Source organism: Mesocricetus auratus, unplaced genomic scaffold (genome assembly GCF_017639785.1).
Source record: "Mesocricetus auratus isolate SY011 unplaced genomic scaffold, BCM_Maur_2.0 Super-Scaffold_100011, whole genome shotgun sequence".
Lineage (NCBI taxonomy): Eukaryota > Metazoa > Chordata > Mammalia > Rodentia > Cricetidae > Mesocricetus > Mesocricetus auratus.
In genome coordinates, this window is record NW_024429195.1 from 41,827,532 (window position 1) to 41,843,672 (window position 16,141).

At 36.7% G+C, this 16,141-nt stretch overlaps 1 protein-coding gene and 1 non-coding gene across 7 annotated transcripts in view; one reads left to right on the forward strand and one right to left on the reverse strand.

The window, feature by feature from the left end:
* The window catches only part of Hltf (helicase like transcription factor), a 48,988-nt gene that overhangs the window by 19,245 nt on the left and 13,602 nt on the right, over positions 1-16,141 (reverse strand). For 3 of the 6 annotated variants that reach the window (XM_040754634.1, XM_013120323.3, XM_040754633.1), the window contains exons 8-14: positions 13,871-13,966; positions 11,254-11,323; positions 10,054-10,150; positions 7,679-7,758; positions 7,554-7,598; positions 6,701-6,787; positions 2,702-2,799 (exon numbers count right to left, since the gene is read on the reverse strand). In XM_040754634.1, the coding sequence (XP_040610568.1) occupies positions 2,702-2,799; positions 6,701-6,787; positions 7,554-7,598; positions 7,679-7,758; positions 10,054-10,150; positions 11,254-11,323; positions 13,871-13,966 (573 nt within the window). The remainder of the gene's footprint in view (positions 1-2,701; positions 2,800-6,700; positions 6,788-7,553; positions 7,599-7,678; positions 7,759-10,053; positions 10,151-11,253; positions 11,324-13,870; positions 13,967-16,141) is intronic. The other 3 variants (XM_005079666.4, XM_040754635.1, XM_040754636.1) reach the window with 2 other exon arrangements.
* LOC121143387 lies at positions 8,671-8,792 on the forward strand. Its single transcript, XR_005880590.1, has one exon. It is a non-coding gene; the product is annotated as a U6atac minor spliceosomal RNA (small nuclear RNA).

Below are 16,141 nucleotides of genomic sequence, written 5' to 3' on the forward strand. Positions count from 1 at the left end.
GGTTAAAGGTTTCCCCTAAGGGAGTTTCCATAACAAATGAGAATAAAATAGATTACAGTTGGCTGAAGAAAATCACATAAAATAGAAAAGCCAAAACATGCAAAATTAGGGGGAATCTGAAATACAGATAAAAACACAAAGAATTTTTTTCTTAGGTAATCTGGTAAAGAAGAAATTCAGTATGAGGAGGAGTTTTTAATTAAAAATTCTAGTCAAATGGGTAGCAATGACATGGAATACTATGTATTTATGGAAGAATAAGGCTTAGAATGAAAGGAAATCAATACTTCTGGAGAGGAAACAATAGTCACTATGTCTTTAGATACTCTGTGTGTCAGGTAGTTTATCAATAAGATGAAATGGGTGATTCGGAATGCAGTTAGACAATCTGTCTTAATAAGTAGCTAAAATGAATTCATGGTGTTTGTGGAACTGGTATTTAGATCTTACTCCTTTAATTTGATTATTTTCCTTATTTGCAAACAAAAAAGGGGGAGCTGGAGAGATGACTCAGCAGTTAAGAGCAACCTGTTGCTCTTGCAGTGGACCTGTGTTTGGTTCCCAGCACCCATACAAAAGTTTCCATCAATCTACAACTCTAGTTCCAGAGGATTGAATGCCTTTTTATGGCCTCCATGAGCACCTTCGAGTACATGAACAAACAGTAAATAAAAATATAGATCTTTTAAAACAAAAAAGGGGGGGAGTAGGTTCCAATCTGTTACAGGAAATTTTAGGTGATTAACCTGGAAGAGTATAATCACAATATATTATTGGAAGAATGAAATACTGTTTACCATGTGCCTCTTTGGGGATTGAATAACCCTTTCACAGGGTCATTCAATGGTCGTCTAAGACCATTTGAAAACACATATATTTACATTAGAATTCATAACAATAGAAAATTCACAATTATGAAGTAGCAACAAAAATAATTTTATGATTGGGGTCACCACAACATGAGGAACTCTATTTAAGAGTCACAGCATTAGGAAGGTTGAGAACCACTGTTCTATATGTTGAAATGTCCATTATTTCTTTAAATTTTTACAAAGTTTTATTTTCTGAGGTATCTTTTCTAAGTTTATATTACTTAAACTTAAGGTTTTTAAATATAAAATATAATTATCTATTTTACATTTATCTAACCATCTATTTTTATCTAATTTTTTATGTGGTGCTGGTTATGCTGGGAAAGCACTCTACCACAGATCTATGCCCCTTGATTAATCATTTTAAAAATACATCTGTACATACCAAGCCTTTAGAAACTCACAGTTTTATTACTTATGCCTCTATCAGTATTTCTAAGTTTCACCTTTAACCTGTCATTCAATCATGCACTTATAGCCCTTACCAAGGCAAACTACACATCTAAAAGAAAGACCATAGTTTTACTGAAATAAGAATAGAGAGGGGGGAAAAACACCACAACCCATAAGCCTCAAAAGGGAAGAATGATAATGAGTCAAGAGAAGGAATAATTTCTTTTAAATAAATAAACCAAAAGATGTCATGTCGTAGAGGAGAAAACATTGTGAAGAAGAAATGCATTAAGTCAATGAAGAATACAAAGTTGAGAAGAAAAGAGGAACATACTGTCAAAAAGAGGACGGTGAATATGATGAGTCAGTCAGGATCTCCCAGTGCAATTCTGACAGCTAGAAGCAGAAGTCAATGCAGTGAGTAAGAGCATAAAGCAGACACTAACCTCCAAGAACTCTAATAGGGAAGGGATGCAGAAGAGCATAATTTCAAGGTGAGACATAATCAAAAGGAAATATGTAAAATGAAGACCTGAATATTTTCATGAAAACCCAGTGGAATATACTGAATAACCAAGAGACAGGGAAAAAGAACAGATAAGTGAAACAGGGAAAATGGAATAAAACAAAGCCAATAGTTTTATGAAGAACAGGAATTCTTCTTCCTGATATAGGACAAACCAGGTGGAGACAGAAACCCCAGAAGAAAACAAGAATGAAAGCTCACACCCAGTAGTATTTATGTTCAAACGCTTCCCAAATAATCATATTTCATTATAAAACAAAGCTTGAGGTTCAAATTAGCAAGGACATAAAAGCAGGCTGCTTCCTACAAATAGCATATACAGATCCCATTCCAATGAAATGTTCTTAAAAAAGAAAAACAATCTGCAGGAGGAGGAAACCTGATTTTCTGGTCAGTAGTCTTAAAACAAGAGATTCTGAGGTCAATTATTGGTGACCACATTTGAGTTCTCTAATGCACTTGACTGGATGGCCTTGGTCAAGTTATATAACCTCTCAATTTGGTCACTTGAAAACTGAAAATAGTGAAGATAAGTGAAAAAAAGTCTATGAAAGAAACTAAGGACAAACCAAGCAGACAGGAGCACATGTAATGTTATACATGGTTATATACTATAAGTTACTATCAGTGGTATTCTCACAATTCCCAAATTTAATTTCTAAATATAATAGGAGTGCTAAATTATAAACATGTCTCTCTTAGAGGGAACAAACACGGTGAAAGCGAAAGTACAAATCAAAGTCGCTAGTAGCAATTAGGAGGTTAACCATATAAGCCTTCAAAGAAAAAGTACTTCAGGTCAGCAAATATAATTCGCTTAACTGATTAAATGAAGGTCACACATTTCTAACAATACTTTCTTACAGACAGATATGATATCCCATTTTAAGCAGAAAAACTTTGGACTTACAATCCAATTGCTCAGCACAGAAAGTGGACAGATGATCAGTGTTGTTCTTGTCCTCTCTCCAGTGTCACATTTCTTTGAGCCCTTCATCACAGATGCCCCTAAAAGAACAATGTGTTGATAGACTTTATCTGCTTTTTTAAATACTGAGATACAGCTCAACATGGTCCTAACAATCATCAACTATGAAAAGAGACATTGAGAAGAATTAAAAGCTAGGAATTGGGTGCTGGGAAGCAGTGGTGCACACCTTTAATCCCAGCACTAGGGAGGCAAATGCAAGTGGATCTCTGTGAGTTTGAGGCCATCCTGGTCTACATAGGGATTTCCAGGACAGCCAAGGCTACAGAGAAACTCTGTTACAATGTCACAATAAAAAAATTTTAAAAAAAGAGAAAAGAGAGATGGGCTGTTTCTAGCCTCCCTCACTCCCTGAAAGCAAACATTAAATAGTGATTATCAAGAAGAATCAGAAGATTGTAACTGGACACTCAGAGCAGTCTCCCTCTTTAGTTAAACTTTCCCAGAAACACCCTCCTAGAACAACCAGGGGTGTTTTTATGGTGATTCTAATCAAAGATTAATTATCACAATTCCATCTCTTGTCAGCTTAACACACAAGAACATCACTTTAAGTAGTAACATTTCACCCCTGGCCCCTGAACTTTCATGTTCATCTTAAAATGCAAAATATATTTAGTTCATTTCTAATTTCTTCACAGACTTTTTGAATAGGCCCAACTTCAATAGTTCAAAGGTCCTTCTGAAACTTAGGGCAATTTCTTAACTGTGAGCCCCTACAGCCTTCCTCACAAACTAAGGTAGTAGCATCTACAATATCTTGGAGCTCCCACTCTACCTAAGACCATACATTCACAGTCTGTGCAATGGCTTCCCCCACCTCCTGGCAGGGTCTCCTGCCTCAGCAGTTTTTTGAAGCTTTGACCTAAGCCTCCATGAACCTTGCATTATCCATCTTGCCTACAAAATCTGTACCATATGGACATCACTTTCAAGTTCTGGAGTCGACTCAAAACGTAGCTTGTCCCTTGGACCAAAGATACAACCACTTACTTCTATGTACCTTTAAGGCTGACCCTGAGAGACAAGTACTCTGGGTGGCAACTGTGGAGTACAGAACACCTTCAGTGGCATTGTGTCTTGGCTCTCTCCTTTTAAATTCATTGCCCTGTTACAAACTGGAGCCTTCAATGGGCAAGGTCTCGCCCTATGTATACTTCTCCTATGCCAGTGCAGCTGTAAGGTTCTTTAATGTCGCCTAATCTCTGTAACAATTAGAGTCACTCTCGCCATATCGCCCCAGCTGTAGAATATTATTTTAAGGTGTATAACTTTTGTTTATCCTGCATTTGCTTAACTATGTAAAGCTGTGATTCTTTGCCTGTCTAAAACACCTGATGCTCCTAATAAAGAGCTGAACGACCAGTAGCAAGGCAGGAGCAAGGGCAGGTGGGGATGGCAGCCAGAGAGGATAAATAGAAGGAGAACTGAGGAAGAGGAAGGAGAACAATGAGAGGAGGATGTCAGGGGACAGCCACCCAGCCAGGCATGGAGTAAGAAGGAAAGTAACATATACAGAAGTAAGAGAGAAGGCCAGAGGCAAAAGGTAGTCGGAATAATTTAAGGAAAGCCGCCAAGAAACAAACCAAGCTAAGGCCAGACATTCATAACTAAGAATAAGCCTCTGTGTGTGATTTACTTGGGAGCTGGGTGGTGGACCCCGCAAAAAGTACAAAAAGTCAAAAGAGTGACATCACACTACACAGCCCTGTCCTCAACTATAAATTCTCACTCCTTCCTCGCCAAGCTGCACACTTGTCTTACCCTGTCTGCCCCACTTGCAGTTTTCTGTCACCCTGGGTAAGAGTAGTGAGTAGTAACCATAATACAGCCTAAATGCTATCCTGTCTTGAAACTCCCGTGCCAAATAATCAGCCAATCAATGTGTCTTAATTCAGCCCCACTCAAATGGTTAAGACATGAACAGAATGAAGTCAGATCCTTTGCCAGAATAAAACACAAAAGGCCGCCAGCCCTGTTCCCAAGAGAGTCCTTTGAAACCTGATGAGCAAAGTCCCTACTGCCTTCACTTCTCTCAGAATTCTGATCTTCCAAATTCCCACCAAAATGTCCCCTTACTCTCTTGTCTAAAGTGTGTCTATAGCCTGTAGCTCCAAACTCTTTCACACTGATCCTACAAACCAGTGCTAAATGCTTACAAACCAGTCAGGGTTAGCACACCAATAACACTTTTCCTCAGCACCAATTTTTTGTTAGTTGTTGTGACAAAATACCTTACAAAAGCAAACTAAGTTATTTTGACCTCCAAATTCAGAATATCTTGCCCATTAAGGAGGGGAAGCCATGGCAGCAAAAGAATAAGGCATCTGGTCACACTACATCCACAGTCAGGAAGTACAGAAAAGTAAATGATGTTCAACTCACTTTCTCCTTATTAAATCCAGGACCAGCCCATGGAATGCAAGCATATATTCAGGATGGATTTTTTTCCTAAGTATTTCTAGTTTTAAGTTTAATTATGTGTGTATATGGTGTGTGTGTGTATGTGTGTGTGTGTATGCATGCACCAGAAGAGTTTGTCAGCAGTAGTTGGATCCTTGGAGCTAGAGTTAAAAGAAATTGTTAGCTACCCAATATAGGTGCTGGGAACTGAATTTGGGCCCTCTGGAAGAGTAGTATGTGCCCTTACCTCTTTTGCCATTAGCAATTTATGTATTTAACATCCAGACCACAGCCTCCCCCCCCTCCTCTCCTTGTACTCCCTTCCGCCCCCGACTTCTCTTCTACATCCCCCCAATCCACTTGCCCTGTCAGCCCCTCCCCTCTGCCATATTCACCAAGAAAGGGGCAGGTCTCCCCTGGGCATCAGCAAAACATGGCTATCAAGCTGCCCTAAGACCAAGCACCTCCCCTGTATCCAGGCTGGGCAAGGCAATCCAGCATGAAGACTAGGTTCCCAAGAGCTAGCCAAAATTTTGCACCAGGGATAGCCCCACTCCCGTTGCCAGGAGTCCCACTAATAGACCACACAACTGTCACATATATTCAGAGGGCCTAGGTTGGTGCCATGTAGGGTCCCTGGTTGTTGGTTCAGATTCTGTGAGTTCCATGAGCCAGGCTAGCTGCTTCTGTGGGTTTTCCTATGATGTCCCTGATTTCCCCCTGACTCTGATATCCCTACAATCCCTCCTCCCTCTCCTCAGCAGGACTCCCCAAACTCTGCCCAATGTTTGGCCATGCCTCCATCAGTTACTGGTTACTGGATGAATGCTCTCAGGCAACCAATCCAATCACAGGGATGGCCTGCTCAGGCTATGCATCCACTGCTGCCTGAGTCTTAGCTGGGGCCATCCTTGTAGACTCATGGAAGTTTTTCTTGTTTCAGGCTTCTACCCCACTCCATAAAGCCCCCCTTTCCAGTCACATTTCTCAGCACTCCCTCCTCTGCCCAACCCCCAATCTGATACCTTGAGTTACTTACATACCCACCCACTCCCACTTCTCTATTTCCCCTTCCCTGGGAGACCCAGGTGTCCTCCCTTGGGCCCTCCTTGTTACCTAGTCTCTGGGTAAAATATACCATTTTTAAACAGACTACATTCAAGTCTACTTTTATGCTTTTACATCCTTATACTGTTTTATCTCCTTTCTATCATTTAACATTGAAAGTCTTTTATTTGTTCATTGCATCCCTCATGACATAAGCCATGGAAATAAGATCTTGTGGTGTACATGGAAACCAATTCTCTCAGACATCTAACCTTAACTCTTTTTCCATCACATTAATAAGCAATGTTGTTTTTCTATAAAAATAAAAACTATAATAAAGATCACTGACAAGCAAATCCTAATATTAAAAGTTAGATCCTTATTTAGACTTATCCAAGTTAAACTTTAAACCAATCAAAAATGACTAGAACAAAAAAGGGGAAAAAGTGGAAAACTAGTAGACTTACTGACCCTTTTTCAACATTTTCTTCTTTGTTACAGAGGCAGATGAAGCAAGTGCATGAGCAAATTCTGTATCTTCTTTAACTTTAGATGATCCTGATGAGAAGAAAAATCACTGACTCATAAAAATTCTTTACTCTGCCTCCTTAGACACTTTCTATATTCTGCAACTTGGGAGATTACATTATTAAATAAAAATAGTATTTGTTGAGTAACATTGCCATTTATAACACTAAGCATATCTCTACAGCTCAGAGAAATGATGTGATCATATCCCAGCTATTACTTCTCTTAAAAGAGAAAGCAGGAACAGACAAATGCAAAGGGATTCGGCGCTAAAAAGAAAGCTGTACCAGTATGAAGCTGGCAAATTTCACATCAGTCCAATGGTAACAAGCTTTTTTCCAAATGTAATACAATTTCTCAGCTAACTAGAAAGACAGTATGACTTGAATTAGTAGGAAAATAAAGCATATTTCAAAGATGAAGGAAATGGTATTATTTTTTACGTGTATGTGAATGCTGCCAAGAAGGTACTCCTAACCTGTTCATCACTCCTGTGTGTGTGTGCTTGTGCACACTTGTGTAAAAATAGTTTTATTCAAGTTATTTTATAAGTAGTAGAACATTATATTGTCTAAATTGGTTTAAATATTATTCATTGAAGTTGCATCATTTAATTCATTTAGCACATATGGTAAGCTCATGAAAAGTTCAAATGCAGGGAAGAGTGCAAAAGCAACCAAATTTTATACTATTGCTAAAAATCTTTTAAGCCAATAAGATGTCAATTAGCGATTGTTTTATTTTAAAATTTTTTACATGCAAATTATGTAAGAACTGAGATGTAATATACACCTACCTTTTACTCTACTTTTAGTATATGACTGTGCATTTTTCAGCTTGCCTAGAATAAAACAAAAAACAAAAAATGGACACACTAGGAGATTAGCATATATGACAGAATGTCAAGTCAAGTCATATTACCTTTCATTGTCTGTGGCAGTTCACTAGTTTCCATTTCCTCTGAATCACTGCTTTCAATGTACTGAACAGCAATTTTTCTCCTAAAATTGAAAGATTCAAAATAAAATATAATAAAGCAATGTTTAATAAATGCAACATAGAAATTGTTTAACTCCCATTTGCTTTTTAAAAACCTTTTCCAAAAGAGTCTCTTGTTTGCCAAGCAAAAGTCAAATATGTCTCTTGCTTGCCAAAAGTTTCTTTCTTTTATGACCATATAGCTGTACTTGTAAAATCTAGTATCAACAAGATTACATTTGAAAAGTCATTCGCATAGAGTTCAATGTTCAGTAGTTCAACTAAAACACTGATGTAACATTAGAACCAGAGATGGCAGATGACAGTCACATATAGACTGCTAAATTCACAAAGAAGTAAAGCAGGGACTGTGAGAGCCACTGTCCTGTGAGAGCAGTGATGACAGGAAAACATTAGCTTCAGTAGCAACGAAATGCTGAAAAACAGGACAGGAATGTCCAGAGTTGATTCTAAAGAACTCAAGTCCCAACTGGGACATGCTCTATTCCCCAAAGAGGACTGAGAACAACTAGAAAGGATGGAGGCCTCAGCTTAGGACAAACAGGGCTTCAGATAGTCCTACTCTCAGTACAAGATTATTTATAGAACAGTAAAAGAAGGGAAGGAGGGAAGATAGCATCTGCACAGTCAATTTGTGCAACATCTGTACAAATCCAAGGACAAAACAAAAAAAAAAAACTGAGCCACAGAAAGTACACAAATACCAGCCACATCACTGAGAAGATGTACAGTTCAATCAAACAGGAATTTGTGGGCATATATGTCACATTTGTGGATAGAGCAGAGGTTAAGAAGTCATTTAAAAAGACCTATGTATGCTTTGTTAACAGGATGGTAATAAAAATATAACAGACCATATAGCATAAATGCGACTATAAATAAAAGGCCTAAAAATACTACTATTCTGAAGAGTAGTGTTGTCTGAAAGAAGTAGTTAGCACTCCCCTTGGCAAGGATGGAAGAGGCCTTTGAGCCTAATAACACACATATGGTTAGGCATTGCCACCTACTTCGTGGCATCTAACCACTGTTTTAGCCCGGCATCGGTGGCACATGCCTTTAATACCAGCACTCAGGAGGCAGAGGCAGGCAGATCTCTGTGACTCTGAGGCCAGTTTGATCTACAGAGCGAGTTCCAGGACAGCCTCCAAAACAATTTAGAGAAACCCGGTTTTGAAGAACCCAAATAAATAAATAAATAAATAAATAAATAAATAAATAAATAAATAAATAAAGTGAAGAGTAAGCTTGTCTGTATCGGCTATAGTACACACACTGGCTGCTGTTTGAACACATTTTCCTTGTCATATGTTCATTTCCTTTTATCTGATCTATTCTACTTAACAATGCCATACTACGTAGGCTTATGACTAGTTCAGCTTTTAGATTTGGCATTTAAATATGAAGGAAACCAGGCTAGATTCCAGGGTTAAGAGCACTGGCTTCTCTTTAGAAGACCTAGGTTCAATTCCGCACCCACATGGCAGCTCACAGTGGTCTGTAACTTCAGCTGCAAGAGATCAGATGCCACCTTCTGGCTTCCTTGAGCACCAAACACAAAAGTGGCACATAGACATACATACTTACATACACTTATACACATCAAATAACAAAATGAAAATATTTTTAAATGAAAACTAGTAAGTAATGAGTTTGAGTTCAGTTCAAGAGGGGATTAATGACAGAATCATCAACTAGACCATATTTTGTGGTTACTCCTGAAGAACTGTTGGAGATTTAGACACAAGATCACATCCATGTGCACTGATGGTAGACCACACTATATAAAAAAAAGTCTGGTACTTATACCAGACTTGAGATGGTAAATAAAGCTTATAAAGTTAACAGATTCAAGGTAAGATCAAGCAGGAATAATATCTTTTATCCACATTCTCCCTGGAGTCTAGACTGTGTTAACTCTCCACAAATAATTTTCTGAACAAACCAATAAATGCTATGTTAAGCTTTCCAAACACATTAATTTCATCCCTCAAAATCCAAAGGAAAACTCCTAATGTCTCAACCAGAAAAATCTATATCAACAAAAATTAGGGGGAAAGTGGTAGTAATTATTAAAAATTAGTAAACCACTTATTCTATAGATTAACATTACTTTCACTTTTAAAACAAAAAATAGGATGAGACTGGCAACATGACTTAAGGATTAACAAATTCTTTCTTTTGTCATTGTGATTTAACAGTCTGCCATTAGAAACACAGTACTCACCTCTCTCTTAGAAGAAATCAGAGGAAGTGTATAAATAGACATGCCACGTAGCTTAACACCAACACTTTACCTTTTAGGGCAGAAACTGGACAATTCTGACATAGGATACTTCTTATTCTCCTGAATATCTGAAACACCAGGTTCTTCACTACATCTGGATGGCTCTACTTTAAAGAAACACACAGAATTATCAAATTGTCTTAATAGAGCATCATCGCTCTGTAGAGTTTAGTTTTTCCATAACTAACCTTGAGCTTTAATAACTTCACTACTTTCAAGTCCCCTGGTAGTCCTTCTGCATTTTTCCTGAACTAGTATTTTCCCACTAGGATATATATCCAGTTTTTTATGACCCAATAAAAATGTCTTTTTCCATATCACCCACCAACCCAGAGACTGAATTTACTTCTGCATAAAAAACGCTCAACAACTTATACACACCCAGGAGGACGGTAGACCCTAATAAAACACTAATATAAATTCGTATTTTCAAACCTTCCTTATCACTGCTTAGTCCTCCCAAGCACTGCAAATATACTACTGTTGGCCTAAATTCAAATTCATTTTCTTCCCAGAGAACTTCATTAATTTGCAATGAAAATACGATGGCATTATCTATTATAGGCCAATTTTTGGACCTCTCCCCACCACCTATTTGCTTATTCCCACAAGCTTAAGAGTGCTAACTTATGTAATAACTCTTGAGTTCTCATCTTCTCCCATACGCTTACCACAATTCTCACCCTATAACAAGATCATCATATAAAAAAAGAAAATCACACTCAACTCTACTCTCTGAGAGTGTTTTCTATCCCTTTCTACTACCCCAGTCCTTCCCAGTTCTACACATACTCATCTACATTCTTTTCAGCTTTGTTCTGCTTCAGCAAGTAAAGCATAATGGTCATGACTGCTAAAATCACAGGTTTCTTCCCTCCTTTGACTTCAGAACTGGTTCTGATTTATCTTTCTAGCTTTCTTTGTTTGCGACTATGCACACTGCATTGTAACACAAAGAAGTTCTAAAACAAAACATTTTTTTTTCTTTAAATTGTTCTTTGAAGAAATTTTTCTCTCAATTAAAACCATTTTCCCTAACTGGTAAACTAATAGCCAATTATTTTGACAAAACCTTTTCTGATTACCAATCCTCCCAAAGTTCTTCAGAAAAAGAGATCCTAAATTTTTGTCTATTACAAAACCCAAAATAGAATTATCTTAGGTAAGAAAAACATAAAGTAGTCAGACCATATTCACAATTAAAACTCACGTGTGCTTAGTCCATCTGCCTCTTTGTTAGTCTTACTTCCTCGCAGTTTGACAGTCTCATCCTTGTATTCCTATGTAAAAAAGGCATTTTCTTCAATGGGGTATCAGTTTTAAATGATATTAAGATGAAGTTTGTTTTGTATTGCTTTACTTTACATAAGAAAGACTACTTAAAATGCTAATAGATTTCTTACCATTTTAAAATTGGTGAAAAAGAGGTAAAAAAAGCATCTCAAAAATAAAAATCATGAGAGAAGCTTCTCTCCTACTGATTAGTGTTTATGGAGCTAGAAGGTCTGTGTACACCAGCAGAGTAGAAAAGGAATCATCACTATTATCTAGCTATGAAACCTGCAATCTACAATAATGACACACTTGCAAGATGTACTAGTACAATGACACTACAAATGTTTATTAGAGTAACCAACCACTTTTTAATATTGGATTTAAGGACCATTCCATGAGAAAGAACCCATACTTGGCATTGCTAAACTAGCCCAGAACTTGAAACTAGATAGGTCTTGGGGATTTTTCTAGGGAAAAACCTACTTCTATTGTTCTGCTAAATGAACACAGTAATAAAACAACTCCTAATGACATACTGCTACACCCACATTATCAGTTCATTGCTCAATTCTCATCATAGAGAAATTTCTTCTTGCAGTAGACAGTGGTAAACAGATACAACTTGGAAACATACAAAAAGTGATGGATTTTTAAGGACTCAGCTCGAAATGAGATGTCTTTATCAAACCTCTCTCCTCAAGTCTCAGGGTCTACGTGGAAGAGTAGGCAGAACAATTTTAAGAGTCAAATGACACCAAGGAAACTGCATTTTCCAGACACAACAGGACTGATGTACATTATGAACTCAGAGACTGACAACACACATTCAACCGGACAAAAATCCCAGCATGCGGGGAGGAGAAATAGGCAAAAAGTCCCACCCCCATACAAGAAGCTATTTGCAATTGGTATCTGTTGGGAAAGAGAAAATCAGTTTTGTCCAATGAAGTGACACTAGCTATATAAACCACACTGCAGGACAGGCCCCATGCTCAGAAACAGTTGGCTAACACAAAATGAACTCCATGTTTTTATTGTGGTTTTATCAGTATTTTCTTTAGGTATCTTTTTCTTTTTCTTTCTTTCTTTTTTTTGTTTTTGTTTTTGTTTTTGTTTCGAGACAGAGTTTCTCTGTATTGTTTTGGAGCCTGTCCTGGAACTCGGTAGACCAGCCTTAATCTCGAACTCACAGAGATCCGCCTGCCTCTGCCTCCTGAGTGCTGGGATTAAAGGCGTGTGCCACCACTGCCCGGCGGTATCTTTTTCTTTTCAGTATTTTTTTCTTGCACCACTCCCAGGCTCATCCCCCTTTTTATCTTTTTGTTTTGTTTTGAGAAAAAGAATATGAAGTTGGAAGATGGAAAGATATTGCACAAAATTTTTTAATTCAATAAATGCAAAAAATAAAAACCTTTCCTAGTTAGCTTTCTAGTTATACACTTTGACATTTGCTTAAAATATGAGGAAAAGCAATGAATATAATTTTCCACTATACTAAAAAAGTGAAAATTAGTCTTAATCTTTCCAAATGAGCACAAACATACAAACACGCACACAAAAAAATCTCTCAATTATAGATGTTACTGTGAAAAAAAATTCATGAGATAAGATTCACATTGGATTCCCTATTTGGTAAATAATGTATCTACCATTAGACAGCCATTATCATACTCTCTTATAAAATTCCCAAAGCTAATAAGATACAGCAGTAGTATTTATAGCAGAAATAAATGAATCTGAGATTCTAGTAGCTTAAATAAAGTCCCAGTAAATATAAAAAAAATTTTTTAATTCAATAGTAAGGTCTAAGGAAAAGCAGTGTACATAGAAAGTAAAATATAGAAAGCATCTTTGTGCTGTTTCCTAATTCGGGCTTTTAGAATTTTCAGGTAAGAACAGGAATAATGGTTTATTTCTAATTTCTCTTTTGTTTTCCCTCACTTCCTCCCTCCCATCTGCCAGCAATAATGAGCTCTTAGCTACTGCTCTACTGCCATGCCTGCCTGCCTATTACAATGTTCCCCACCATGATAATGGACTAGCCCTTCAAATCTGTAAGCAACCTCCCAATTGTTTTTGTTGTTGTTGTTGTTGCTTGTATTGTATTTTGTTTTGTCTTTTATTATTTTCTTTTTTTGTAAGCTACCTTGGACATGGTGCTCTTCATAGCAACAGAACTAAGACAAATATAGTAATTACACTCTTTTTCTTTATTTATTTGTGTCTTCTGGGCTTTTTAGTTTGTTTGTTTTTATTGTTGTTGTTTTGAAATAAGGTCTTATTATGTAGCCCTGACTGACCTGGAACTCACCTTGTAGACCACATTGACCGTGTATTCAGAGATCCACCTGCATCTGCCTCTTAAGTACTGGGATTAAAAATATGCATCCCTATGAAAATGGTATTTATGTTTTATAAGCACCATTATAAATGGTGAAAAATCATTAGTCACATCTGAAAAGAATCAGCTATTATTAATGAGCTGTCAACTACTTTCAGTGAGATAGAGATTTCTGGAGTAGAGCATTCTTCACAGAACACACTTACTTTACCTTTCTTGGCTGATTCTTCTTGCTTCTTTTACTGAGAAGAGGCTTGCCATCAGCAAAGTTGGTAAGAATTACTGCAATGGCAGTAAGAGTTTTGCCCTTTAAAATATTTTAAGACAAATGGTTAGATTCTATAACTCATCTAGAAAACATTTCAAAACCTATTTTAAAATAATAAAATACTGAATATCAGTCAAAGCCACAGCATGCATGATTATTAAACAATATAATTGTTAATGAAAAATAAATATTTCATTTAGCTAAGAAAAATTTTCAAGTTATTTATGATTGACTATAAGCATCAGAGAAATGTCATTTTATTGAATGACTACCATTCTACATTGAACTAACACTTTATCATGAAACTAATATTAACAGCTATTTTCAATGAACCTCAGATAATTTAAGATAATGAGGAATTCCAACATGCATATAAAGACAATCGCCTTCATTATTTTCAATAGTAATATATACAGTAATACAGAAATAAAACTAGTACTTTTAAAGAAGTCCTCAAAGTCTGGTCCTCTCATACCCTTTAAGGAAAATGTAAGATAAAAAGTGTTTGTGTGTGTAAGTGCATGTGTGAATATATCTATGGATGGAGGCCAGAAGAATCTCAGTAGCAGTCTTCACACACTGCTACCAAGCCCCTTTTTGAGACTATAATCATATCATCTCTCTTCAAACCCTCCCATAAACTCCTCCTTTATTTTTCAAATTCATGGCCTCTTTTTTCACTAATTGTTGTTACATGTCTATTTGCATACACTCATACACTATTATTACTTGAAAGAATGAGCAACTGTCATTGTTAATGACTGAGTATGTATGATGAATTTTCTTGAAAATAATCAATGTAAGGTGTAAGGAATTGTCTTTAAGGAAAACTACAGTATTTGTTGCAAGGGCTAATTTCAATTTTCAATCAAAAGGTAAAATGTTACAAAATTTGCACATTACAGTATGACTAAAGCAACTGCCAAGGAGTTAACCACTTTTCTCATAAGATTAGTAGTAATGTTAAAGAACATAAACTTTTAATACTGCATGATGAAATCCACTATATGACTCAGCACTACAATTAGTACTTTCCAATGGGCAAGCCTCATCAGAAAATCAATTACAGGTGAAGTATTCAATGCACAACACACATAGATGGATTTTAATGATAACAAATAAGTTAAGTATCATTGCCTAGTGATTACCATCTTTAATGAATAAATAATAAATACTTGGATTTTACTATTTTATTTTAAAAGTTTTCAAAATACTTGTGAGATTAATACTGACTGTCAACTTTACAGGAACTACAATCTCCTGGAAGACAAACCTCTGGACATAGCCATAATGAAGTCTCTTGACTAGGTAAATAAGGCAGGATGAGCCACTCTGTGTGTGTGGCACCATTCCATAGACTGAGGTGATTATCTACCTCCATTTCTGCCTTTTGACTATAGGCACAACATGACCACCACTTAAATTCCTGCCCTTGTACCTTCCAGAACTGAAAGTAAAAAAAAAAAAAATCCTATCTAAAGAGATATGATACTGGGTAATATTTTGGTTTTGATCTACCAAATAAAGCTTGCCTAAAGATCAGAGGGCTGAGATAGCTACTGGTTAACCATAGAAGCCAGGCAGTGGTAGCACACACCTTTAATCTCAGCACTTGGGATCTCATACCTTTGATCCCAGTACTTGGGAGGCACATGCCTTAAATCAGAGCACTAGGGAGGAGGAAACAGGAAGTGAAATTGGGCAGAGATATGATATAAGGTAGTTAGAGACAGGCACTAGCCCCTTTGCAGTCTGAGGATTTCATAGAGATAAGAACTCTAGTGGCTGGCTGCTCTTCTTTGATCTTTCTGCTTTCACCCACTAATATCTGACTCAGGGCTTTTATTAAGACCAATTAAAACTCATGCTACCTGATACCATAGAAATACGAAAAGCAACTAATAATACTTTTCCTTTTATAATATCTGTAAAGAAAAAAAATTAACACAATCCCAACATGTCAAACAAAGTAACAATTTGACAGCTCAGCTGTCACTTTTTCACCTAAACATCAAAACAACTTGTAAAACTAAACAGTGACAGCATTCTCATAAAAGCTGCTATTGTTTAGAATTGTCTTTAAAATACATTACTTACATAAGTTTTTTGTATATTGTTCCTTTTACATATCTCAAGACTACTTTAATGCCTAATACTATAAAAGTTATAGAGCTCAAAGTGACAGCTCTACCACCAAAGTCACAGGAATGGCTA